The sequence below is a fragment of the Eurytemora carolleeae genome, unplaced genomic scaffold, assembly GCF_000591075.1.
Source record: "Eurytemora carolleeae unplaced genomic scaffold, Eaff_2.0 scaffold493, whole genome shotgun sequence".
Taxonomy (NCBI): domain Eukaryota; kingdom Metazoa; phylum Arthropoda; class Copepoda; order Calanoida; family Temoridae; genus Eurytemora; species Eurytemora carolleeae.
In genome coordinates this window covers 150269-162917 of record NW_019396728.1, presented here as the reverse complement: position 1 = coordinate 162917, position 12649 = coordinate 150269, and the positions used below count along the sequence as shown (strand labels likewise).

The window sequence follows — 12649 nt, the reverse complement described above, 5'->3', positions numbered from 1 at the left end:
AAGCATGCTCCTCTCTAATAGAAATATATTAGCAGTCGTTGAAGTCTATACAGGGGTGAATATTTTCTTTAAAAATTATTTTCCCACACTACGTTTGAAGTAAAATATTTTTGAAGGGGTTTATTCGATGTACGGGGATAATAACTAATTTATAGGAGAAAACAAATGAAGTTTTGGGTAAAAAAATTCAAAAAAAGGTGTTTCTTTCCGACCATAAAAATCATGTACTTTTTTGAAAAGATAAACCACTAAGGCTAGAAATTATTAAATATTACCGGAGTAAATTTCTGTGAGCGCGGATACCGGATTTACTGCTGCGGCTGCGCATGACATGGCATATCTGTGACCGGAATGCGCAATTCCGTTAGATGTACTGGTAGCCGCCATCTTAACCAATGTTGACACCCTAAACAGCCGCTATTTTGTATTTTTTTTTATAAATGCAAAGGGAAAAGGGCAACTCAACAAATCTTGCCATTGAGAGATCTTTAGACTTAAAAGTTTCAAATCAATCAATCTTAAAGTATCATACTTTACGCTTTTTGTTTTGATTAATATTGAAAGGGGGCATTCATAGCAAAAGGAATTGTTCAAAATTGCCTGTTAGTATCCTTGAGATGAATCTGCTCGAATATATTGCTCCAAAGTTCAAACATCTTCTCAATGTTTCGATCCAAGCAATGGGAACTCAGAAGCAGACTATCTGTTATACTAAAAAAGAATTAATCGTATCATCTATCACTTGATAGAATTTTATTCAATTTAAATGTTGTAGACCGATTTTCCCCTACTTTTCTTATTCCTTACAACCAAATTAGTTTCATCACTGGACTATAAAACTGTAGAATAGGAAGACGACTATTATAATTAACTCGTGATTTAAAAAATTTCAATGACCATGAAACACAGGAGCTGTGCGGTGTACAAAGACAGATTTCACTTTTTAAGTCTTTTTTAAAGCTTCTGACAAACTATTTTAATTTACTCAACTATTTATTCCACCGTTTTATGGGACTAACTGTACAGCTTTCTTTCTTCTAATCTTTAACCTTAAACACGAAGAAGTTACTACCTGAAGAGATCATCTGGACTTTCTGTCACGTGACATGAAGCTCCTAGTCCTCCGGTGCTCAGCTCTATCCTAGTATCTAGATCCTAAGATAAAACAAAAGTCAGGCCTAGGGGGAAGTATTTTCTGGAAAGTCTCCCCCTTACCCTCTTGTTATTAATATTATTATAATCTGAATTAAAAGTTTACAAGCAAGAAAAATTATTTACATCTTCCACACTATTGATTAGTTTCAAGGGCATATCCTTCTTTTTTAATGGAGGAAAACAGCCACTTTATAAAGCCCCCCCACCTTTTTAAATTATTTTTTGGTGGGTTGTTTTTCCCCGTATTATCAAATGAATTTCAGATGTTTAGGGGGAAAATGATAAATTTGAACCTAATTTTTTATATTTTAATATTTTTCCTATGCAATAGGTTTTCCTTAAAAGCTTACGCTTTTTAACAAAATAAAAAGAATATGTTAACCAAATTCAGCTTTTTACAATAAAAAAAATTTCCCTCAGATAATATTAGAACAAAATATTAGATATTAGAATTATAAAACTATAAAACGGAACTAGCTTGAGGACCCTGAGTTGCCCAGGGTACTCACAGTTACTCCCGCCGTTTACCCATGCTTTGTCGTAAATTACGATGTTAGATATGTTTCCCAGTCAACTTAGAATTTCAAATCAAAGCTCATTTCCGTGTTTTTCCCGAGTTTCCCCAATCTGAATTTGAGGTTTCATGAATTATGAGCGGTTTGTTCATAAAAAAAAAAATCAAAAATCTATCATGCTTAATAGGTTTGCTTGGGTCGAATACCTCGTAGTTGAGATCCTTGGCTCCTAGTTTTGAGAGGAAGGAAGAGAAGAGGGGTAGGTAGGGTTTAAGCTCCAAGGGGACATGACTGGTGTTAATAAGTGCCCTAAATATAGTTCAATTCAAACACTATAAAAAACCTCAACAATAATGATAAATATCAATATTTGTGTAGATTTCATATTTCTGCCCGAATCCACTTATTAACTTGACATTATTTTTTAGGGTTAAAAGTTTAAGCTTGGCTAAATAATGTTACGTGTAAACTTTAGGAGGGTTGATTTCTTTCCGGAAAAAGTAAAAAGTTACCGAAAGTATGAAACTTGATTAGTTGGTTGAATGGCTAGCTGTGTGGGGACTCCAGCTAGACTGAGATGGGTGAGACTGGTTCCCGTGTATTCCTCTGATATATCTCCTACCCGGAGAGTTGGAAGACAGGACGCATCCTCCTTCATGTCCTGGGACTCCAGCAGCTCAAGATTCTTTCTTCTTATCTCATCCCTAGATTATAATAGAATTAAAAACTTAAGGAGTAGGTAACTCCATAAATTATTTTAAAAAGGGAATCATAATTGAATGTACAGGGTTACCAACAAAGGATGAGACTTCAGAGACGATTGTAAGGAAATTATTTATCCCTGTTTTTTACATTTATGAGTCCCTTCAGCTTTAAACATGTTTCTTTCTTGGATAAATCGAATATTGTACCATCGAAAGTTAAACTCTTATGAACCAACGAAATAATTAATTAATAAAGGATCGATTTCATAGTAGCTTACAAGTTTGATCATTGATGGTTAAACATGAATATCTTCGTTATCGATCAAACAAATTGATTTGATTGATTGAATATTAAATGCCCCTACTTCTCCTCCTGTGTCAGGTTTGCTCTGAGCTTGTGCTCCAAGTCCTCGAACTTCCTTTGCTCCTGCTCCACGAACCCCGCCTCAGGATCCATACTCAACACCAGCTTGTGAGTGTTATCTGAGATAAATAATTCGAGATCATTATAAACTATTTGGATATGGATCTGGATCTGAACCTGGATCCTCTTTTCATTTGACGGATTCAGGATCCAGATACGATACAAAAAGGCATGTATCACTCAATGAAATTTGCAAGTTATGACTGAACTAAAAATATCAGGATCATCCTACGTAAAGTTTAATTTTAAAGTAGGTGGGGGTAGGTTGTTTCTCCGGAGTTTCTTTGTGGCGTTTATTTCTTACCGGCAATTTTCGAATTTTGTTTCGAATTTTGTTTGGAGTTTTTTACGAAGTATATTTAACAAGGTTTTTCCCACGGAGTTTGTCTTGTCGTAACCCCCCCATCCCCCCCCCACCCGATATCTGTGCCGTCTATTCCAAAACTAGCTTAAATACCTTTAAAATACTGCTTGACCTTCTTCTGTAAGTAGGTGTTGTCCTCCTTTAACTTTGCTTTGAACCATTCTAAGATCTTGTTAACCCTAAACAATATTAATTGACACTAATTAAAGAAAACAAAGAAAACTTTAATAGAATAATGAAAAGTCTAATATTAATTATTTTCTAAAATAAATAAAAAAACCGTTAACAACTTAAAAAACATTAAAATGTAAAAACATTAAATTCATAAAAAAAAAAACATACAAACGTAAAAAATATTAAGACAAATTGTATTTACCTAAGGTACTCTAATGGTTCTGTAGAATGATTACAGTAAGCTGTCATGTTCATTATCAAATTCAGTCCAAAATTTCCCGACCTAAAACAATTATTAAGATAAATAAAAAGAACCTATTTTTCTCTTTCATTATCTTAAGACAAATAACACAAATTCTCTTGAAAAAAAATCTTTTTATATAAGCAGACAGAAGGCGAAGAATGTTGAAAATCCGTTAAAAATGATTTATGACAATTAAACTTTTTAAAGTAATATCTGGTCTCCAGTATATATAAGTGATGCTACGGTAACCCTCTTTATTTATTTCATGAATTTGAACTGCCTACCACCGGTTCAAATTTGAATCACCAATTAAAATCCTTCTTTCATCTTTAACTTTAAATCTGTGGGTCGAATTTGAACCGGCAGCGACGTAGCTCAAATTCATTAAATTTGGTCTCCGATGGACAAGTTACTTAGCTCCTTTCTATGGCGACGGACTGTTCCAACCTGTGTTTTAATCCAAGCTCGTAGGAGTGTAGAACAGCGTCTATTCTATCTTGAGAAAATCCTTCTTTAATAACCTGATAAATAATTAAGAATCAATATGCTTCAGAATAAATCAGCAGTTAATAAGTTACCTAATAAATTCCCGCATACAAAAATACTTTAAACCATTAGTTGTACAAAGGAGACAAAGCTAAGGCAAAGAAGACAAAGAGATTAAGAAGGAACTGACAAAGAAGACAAAGAAAACAAATAAAACCAAGACGACATAGCAGACAAAGAAGACAAAGAAGACAAAGAAGACAAAGAAGACAAAGAAGACAAAGAAAGACAAAGAAGACAAAGAAGACAAAGAAGACAAAGAAGGCAAAGAAAGACAAAGAAAGACAAAGAAGACAAAGAAGACAAAGAAGACAAACAAAGAAGACAAAGAAAACAAAGAAGACAAAGAAGACAAAGAAAGACAAAGAAGACAAAGAAGACAAAGAAGACAAAGAAGACAAAGAAGGCAAAGAAAGACAAAGAAAGACAATCAAAAGTATTCTCAATCTTCTCCACAATCATGTTAACATCAGTGGAAGATATATTCTGTAATCCAACAGTAAATGTTGTCTCCTTGATGTGATTATCATAACCTAGAACATATTTATAAGTTCACGTCAGACAGGAGACCGGGGAATATTTACAATATTACCTAACAGTGACCGGGACGAAACTGTCAATTATTGTCCGTGCTGTAACCGAGGAAAATATGTTTAATATTACATGCTTGTGACCGAGGGCAAACTGTTATCTTTTGTCCACCTGTGACCAAAGAGAATATGTTCAATGTTCATTATTACCTACTAGTGACCGAGGGCACACTGTTAGCTATTGTCCATCTGCGATCGGGGAGAATATACACACTATTATCTCCTATTATCTGAGGGCAAACTGTTAACTAATGTCCATCTGTGACCAAGGAGAATTTGTTCACTGTTACTTACTAGTGACCGAGGGCAAACTGTTAGCTATGGTCCATCTGCGACCGGAGAGAATATGCTTACAATTACAAACAAGTGAATGGGGGGGAAACTGTTAACTGTTGTCCACCTATGACCGAGTAGAATACTAATGTCCACCTGTGACCCGGGAGAATATTTACACTTCCCGGTTTTGTTGGAATCTGAAGAAGAATCTAAATTGTTTTTAACAACGTATATTGTTAACCCTAAACAATATTAATTGACACTAATTAAAGAAAACAAAGAAAACTTTAATAGAATAATGAAAAGTCTAATATTAATTATTTTCTAAAATANGACCGAGGAGAATACTAATGTCCACCTGTGACCCGGGAGAATATTTACACTTCCCGGTTTTGTTGGAATCTGAAGAAGAATCTAAATTGTTTTTAACAACGTATATGAAAATTGCTGATAATCCAAAAATTCGTACATATCCTCTCAATCAGTGGGGAGGTTAACCTGTGACCGGGGAAAACATGGAAAATTTTCTCCACCTGAGAACCTGGAGTAACCTACCTGTGACTGGAGAGAAGCCAGCTCCTATCCCCGTCTGTATCAAGGACTTGTAGAAGGGTGCACTGGGTCCTTCGGTCAACAGCTCTCCTAGAACCTGCATCGTGAAGGATTCCTTCAGTTCTGTGATATCAGACAACAAGTAACTGCACAACAACAATTACTGGTAATGTATACATTGCAAGCACAGATTAATTCATCGTGATTGATTGATTGGCTGATTATTTGAGATTTAAGATTAGTTTTATGATTAAACTTTACAGGTTGATAAGTTAATTGGTTAATTTGTTGATAAGTAGTTGAATTAATTAGTTCATAAGTTGTAAATAATTGATTTATTGATTTGTCGCTTAACAAATTAACAAGTTGATAACGTAATATGTTTATTGTTTGATTAACTTAATGATTTTTTGATTAAATAGATAGATTAATAAATAGGTTAAGAGGTTGATTAATTGAATGATAGAACAATTGATGAATGGGGTATTTTATTCTTTGATTGATTGGTTGATTGAACGAATACCTGACGGCTACAGAGCTCTGTTTAGAAGGATCAGGAGACATAGAATCAGATGCACATGTCATTTTCTCACTTCGGGGACTCAACCATCTTAATATTTATATCAAAATATTTATATATATATATATATATCTATGTTATAAGAAGATTGTTATAAGAACTGATTATATAAATATGTATATATATATATATACTTTGCTTGTCTGTTTTTTGTTTGTTTGTTTGTGTCCAATAGACGTCATAACGGCTGACCCGATCTGGCCCAATTTTTTTTATGACAACCTCAGTAAAGGTTTATGGATGGTTAAAGGTTAAAAAGTTTGCAAAGAAAAAAATGCGATTTTTAAGTTTTAGAAATCTATTAATATTTTCAGAAATGTCCACAACATTTTGAGTTGTAAAATTTTTTTTTTTCCTTGTAATAATATTAGCTTTTAGTGCTAATCTTCCTACCAGTATGCCAAACATTTAAAATCTTAACAATTTAAAATTTGCAGATTTCCTGTTTTAATTAGCGCCTTTTCCAAAAAGTTTAAATTGAAATTGCTTTCAGGCAAAGTTTTAAACCCGTTATTACCCAATCAAAGTTAAAGATTTAAAAAGGTGATTTAGGATTTGAACCAGCCGTAGGTAGTTCAGCGAACACTCTAATTCTTAAGATCTAGGCCCAACAATCTCATTGACGGAAACTAAGCCATATGTATTAGTCTTGGGGCATTTAGGTGGTTTAAGAATTTTTAGAATTCGATAATTTTTTAGCTTTTTCGAGTTTTATCCAGTGCTGCATGTATTTCAAAGTATATCTCATTGAATTTGTGCAATAATCCCAGAAACTAATTATTATCAGAAAGATAAGATTTTCATTGTTTACAAACATGCAGTACACTAACCTTGTTTCCTTAGGAACAGCTGTATTCAGATTAAGATATTGAAACTTGTCTAGATACGAGTCCAGGGTGGAGAGATGGGTTTCTAATGGTATATCACCGTAGGTGAATATCCTGGAGTTTGAAGGATGGTAGTGAGAAGCATGGAAGGATTTCAGCTCCTCCCAACTCAACTCAGGAATATTTAAAGGAAATCCTGAAAAATATAGTTTAATTTCAACTTCTATAAAATTTATGAAAAGGAAGTAATTACTTAGCAATCTAATGTACATTTGATGTTATAAAGCAAATAGTTTATCACTAGCTTGACAAATGTTTTGTGTGATTGAAATGGGTCGTGTATTAGGTCCCATCAGAAGTTTATATTTTTAAGAATTTTCACNTCCAAAGTTTGTTTATCCCCCTTAACCTAATTTTCCCCAATAAAACATTAAAAAATTATGGCGCTCCGCTTTAATAAACTTAACTTGTAGAGAAAACAAAATTTAAAGAGGGGACGGGGATGAATGAAGTTTAAACCACCTGGGTTTGATTGTATGAAAAAGTAAACCCACCTCCTGATGAATAACTATATGTATGGCCAGGAAGCATACTATTCAATAGCTTCTGTCCGAACAACTGCTGGGAGTCCGAGTACGCTCCTTTCATCTCGTTAAATACAACTCCTTAATAGATCAAACTATTTATAGGAGTCAGAATCCGGATCCAAGAAGCCAAAATGACAATTCAGAAGATTTATCAATGTTAAATAAAGCTTTAAAAGATATCTGCTATAAAGAATCTCACATTTGTATGTTTCAATCTCCGAAAAGATGATAAAGTTTCAAAAACTAAAGAGTTTTAAAAAATGATTTTTCTACCTTTAATAATAAGAGGAGATGTTTTATCCTCCAGCTCGTCGTTCTCCAGTCTCCAACCTTCCTGGAGGAAATCCTGCTCCCGGAGCAGAGGATTAAATACTGAATCCAGGTATACGTTCATCAGGTTCAGATAATCCTGAGCAACAAGGATTATAGAGGATTAAATACTGAATCCAGGTATACGTTCATCAGGTTCAGATTATCCTGAGCAACCAAGAATTACAGAGGATTAAATACTGAATCCAGGTATACGTTCATCAGGTTCAGATAATCCTGAGCAACAAGGATTATAGAGGATTTAATACTTAATCCAGGTATACGTTCATCAGGTTCAGATAATCCTGAACAACAAGGATTATAGAGGATAAAAAATTGAATCCAAGTATACGTTCATTAGGTTCAGAAAATCCTGAGCAACAAGGATTATAGAGGATCAAATACAGACTCTGGAGGATTAAATATTGAATCCAGGTATACTTTCATCAGGTTCAGATAATCTTGAGAAACAAGGATTATAGAGGATTAAATACTGAATCCAGGTATACGTTCATTAGGTTCAGATAATCCTGAGAAACAAGGATTAGAAAATAGGATTATATGATTCTGAGGGATTAAAGGAATTGTAATATGAATGGTTTAGAGGATCAGAGCTGGGAACTCGTGTATTGTGGAGATCAAGATTGATTCTTGATCTTATGATAATTCGCAGATTAATTTGATCTTAATTCGATATCCGCAGTGCAAGTGTACTCTAAAGGGATGACTCAAACTAAAATGAAAAGATTAAGCATTAATTCGAAAATTTAAAGTTCCCACAGTGGATATCGAGATCAAGCGATTGAGATTAGAATCGATTCGAACACAAAAGATACCAGCTCAGAGCCGAACACTTTTTCTTAATCTCGAGACTAACTTAATCTTTTGTTTGCATGCTGAAAAGTGTATAAAATTCAACCAATCAGAGAGGCATATCAGAAGCCGGAAAATTTTAAATTGAAATTACAGAGATGGGAGATAAGAGCTCTCTAATTTTGAAACACCAGATTTTGATTTGCCCTCACTTCTAATGTCATATCAATTGGACTCGCGTTCAGTTGAACCAACATAATTTGGACAGACGCTTAAAATAAGCTTAATTTTAATTTTGTTTCAATGCTTGTTCAAAAGGTTTGTGAACAGCTCACTTTGCAATTGAACGTAATTGTTCAATCTAAGATTAAAAACAAAAGTATGAACATTGGAAACTCAGATTAAACAATCGGGATTAAGGATATCTCATTCTAAAGTTTTCAGCCCAGAGCCCGCGATTTAATAGCTTCGGCTCGAGTCGTAATTAAGACCCAATCTTCGACCCAACTCTAACAACAGCTTGTGTCACGTGATTGACAGCTGCAATATATTCGGCTCGACTAAAGGAGTTAAGCCCAATGAAAATAAAACCGACCTTGATTGGTTTTAGTCAATGTTGCGTCTTGTTCTCATAAAAACTGGGAATGCGCCAATTCCTACCATGAAAATCCGCCAAATAGAATATTAAACCGGTTTTTTAAATTCAACTCTGTGGAAAATAAGATGCCGCTTTAATCTGAAAGCTCAAGCCGTAAATAAGGTCCAACGACAGCTTAGACCCGAGCCGTATTTCCCCGAATTTTTTAAATCGCGAGCTCAGGAGTGATTAAAAAATATCGAAAGAAAATAGAATTAATTTTTAATAAAAAAATTGACTCTTTTACTTTTAAGTCCGGTGCAGGGCTGAAAATCTTTTCTCATTATTTCCCATGGATTATATGTACTTTTACTAAAAAAAGCTTGAACTCTGCTGTGAAGTTTAGTGTTATGTAAAAATTCTTAGTGCGTTGTAACATTGCGTGAGGAAAAATAACAGTTTTTTGTTTGGTCAAATTATTAGATAGGGAAAAAAAAGCTTTCCTTGACTTGCATAGACAAAAAAAATCAAAAATAAGGGAGACATTATTTGGCTTTTCATAATTGAAATCCCCCCTCCCTCCCTTTACTCAGAGAAAATAATTTCTAAGATTTGGGGGCAAATGAGAAATTGGTATAAACTTGTAACCTTTTATCTTTCCAAGTTTTCTTAGAATCATTTATTTTCATTTATTTCCCCCCATTTTTTTGGCCCATCAATTCTAACGTACTGGAGGAAAATGATTTTTTGAAATGGGAAGGGGGATTATTTTCTACAAAATATTAACTTAACAACGGGGAAAAGTTGGAGTACTTTACCTGGTGGTTACAAGTAGAAAATGGATACAGTGTATAATCAGGTCCTAGATATAAGCTTTATAAAAATAATATAAGTAATTGAAGTACATTCTACAATAATAATTATAGAACGCACCCTTTAAATCTTAGTATGGAGAAAGATTCGTATTTCTAACTGAGTTTGAATTAATCTCGACCATTTGGTGTTAATAAAAGAAATTCATAAAAGTGCCATTATTCAAACAAAAATATTCGTAATTAAATTAAAGGAAATTAGAGAAAATATTGTCGAGTTTATGCGAACTTGAGTAGTGAGTACACATGTGGATTCAGGTAAATTTAGATTTTAAAAACATTTCTCACGCTACCAAGGTGCTTGCATGAAGTTAATTTAATATATGTATGTAGCCTGTGAAAGAAAGCACGCAGAATGATATTTTCTTTCACCTTTCTATATAGACACAGTGACCTCTACGCCGAAATATTAATTAAACTGCATACGTAATAGTATGCTAAGATAGCCAAGACAGGAAATGGGTGGAAGGAACGGGGTGGGAGGATAATGACTCTTTATCTCTATACTTTAATGAAAGGAACTATTTACAGTGCCACTCCAAAAAGCATGAATAATTTCTTAAAGTTGATAAGTTAAAAAAATCGATTATTTAACAAACCAAATACTATAATTATTGATGTATTTGCACTAAACAGGTTTATATAAATATTATGCTTTAATTAATTACAATTTAAAAACAGTTTTAAAAAAGGAAAAGACTGCATCTTGTGGGAAGAATTTAAAAACACAGTTGAAATTCTAAGATGAAATTTCGTCTGATTTGTTACTAAGAAAATCGCAACTTCTTTCGGTTTCTCGTCAGTCATCTTACTTTGACAAATTCACAATTCTCATTCTTTGGTTTACCGAAACCTAAACCAGAATGCAACCCGCATCACAATTTGAATAGAAAGTTTTTCATTATTTTGATACTTTATATTCAATTTTTTATTTTTCCTTAAAAATAATTTTTGGCAAACATACCAAACTTCTTGGGGATAAAATATTTTTAAATGGGGGAAGTGAGTAAATGATTTTATACACCCCTACACAATTGTTTATGTACTATAAATTCGGTTTACGGCAATAAATAAACTTTTTTAAAAGCTATATTCCTGTCATAGCGTTCATAAATGTCGAGAGTGATCGGTTCAACATTTTCATAAACGGATCTCTAAAATATAAATTGTTTTAAATATTTCAGTGTAACTTTATCTCAATTCGAGTAAAATAACAAGATTAAAATAAAAGTGTGAATTTGTTATAGGTAGTTGATTTTTTTATGATTTGATTTATTAATCTACTATTATTTGATTTGTTGATTGGTTTAATAATACTTTAATTTAAAATTGACTTACTAATCATTTGACTTAAAGATTGATTTATAAATAATTTGAAAAAAAAATTCTAAATTATTATTTGATAAATTGATTTGTTTACCTGACTGGGAATGTTTTTGAACCGCAGAGTGTTGTATGTTCTAGAATATGCGCCACTCCAGTAGAATTCATCGGTGTAGTGCGGAAATTTATACTGCAACATACGAATATGGAGGTGAAGTGATTTTTTAGACAAATTGTCAGCTGAAACTCTTACTTTTATGGATTCACTGACTGACCAGAAAGGTGTCCACAAATGACTACTTATTTTAAAAAATGGCGCGCGCGATTAGCGCGGTAACTTTTCCTATTGTGCACTAAATACTGTGAGTAATTCCTGAAAGTTTTAAGTCGAACACCTCTTAAATTCTAGGAGATAACCGCTATTAAAGTTTTAAAAAGTTCTTAAGAAAGTAAAAAAAATTTTTTTTTATGAAATTGTGATTATACAAATCACATTCTTCATTACCAATCTTAGAACTTGGATCCGTTGAAAATTTTTGAAAAAAATATCAAAAATAAATGAGTGGAATCTAAAAAACCGTCTTTAATTCTTTTTTTTGAAAAAATATACATTTTTTGGCGTTTTTTAGGATCAAACTCAAGTCGGTTTTTAAAATTTTTTCAAAATTTCAACGAATTTCATCTTTCTGGACAATTACGAAGAAAATGATATACATGATAAATTCAAGAAAAAGAATATGGAGCTGTATAGGTCTTTCTCAAACTTTAGCAGCGATTATATCCTAGAGTTTGAGATTTTGAGTTAAACATTTAGTTCAGTTTTCACGGTACGCATTTCCGTGGACGACGTGGACACCTGACTGGCCAGTGTCAATCTTAATAGTAATCCATTAATAGGGGTATAGATTTGAATCAAGTAATTTTAATTGTCAAATGTTTTTCTTTTAACGTTTCGATTAATTCTCCCGGACAGAGAGTTTTAGAGGGTTAAAATTGGCTATTTCATGTTCCTTAAATTAAAAATCGGAAATCATGCTTTTTCTATAAATAGGTGAGCAATCAATCTATATGGACCACCACGGTTTAAACAAAATGGTTCGTTTAAACTCAATATTTATCCCTGAAGGCATTATTTTCATCGGCACATGCCATGTGCAGATATCTCGCCCTAAATTCAAAAGAAGACTGATGTATATTAATTGTTCATAATAAAAAAT

General features: G+C 33.0%; 1 protein-coding gene across 2 annotated transcripts in view; it reads right to left on the bottom strand.

The window, feature by feature from the left end:
- The window catches only part of LOC111707869 (presequence protease, mitochondrial), a 20033-nt gene extending 7384 nt beyond the window's left edge, over positions 1-12649 (bottom strand). For both annotated transcript variants that reach the window (XM_023481052.1, XM_023481053.1), the window contains exons 1-19: positions 12553-12649; positions 11530-11622; positions 11205-11263; positions 10056-10099; positions 7812-7947; positions 7506-7616; positions 6955-7147; positions 6068-6154; positions 5548-5690; positions 4558-4659; positions 4028-4106; positions 3539-3619; positions 3256-3341; positions 2740-2857; positions 2183-2374; positions 1877-1979; positions 1073-1155; positions 601-711; positions 276-406 (exon numbers count right to left, since the gene is read on the bottom strand). In XM_023481052.1, the coding sequence (XP_023336820.1) occupies positions 276-406; positions 601-711; positions 1073-1155; positions 1877-1979; positions 2183-2374; positions 2740-2857; positions 3256-3341; positions 3539-3619; positions 4028-4106; positions 4558-4659; positions 5548-5690; positions 6068-6154; positions 6955-7147; positions 7506-7616; positions 7812-7947; positions 10056-10099; positions 11205-11263; positions 11530-11622; positions 12553-12584 (1984 nt within the window). In that variant the 5' untranslated portion in view covers positions 12585-12649. The remainder of the gene's footprint in view (positions 1-275; positions 407-600; positions 712-1072; positions 1156-1876; positions 1980-2182; positions 2375-2739; positions 2858-3255; positions 3342-3538; positions 3620-4027; positions 4107-4557; positions 4660-5547; positions 5691-6067; positions 6155-6954; positions 7148-7505; positions 7617-7811; positions 7948-10055; positions 10100-11204; positions 11264-11529; positions 11623-12552) is intronic.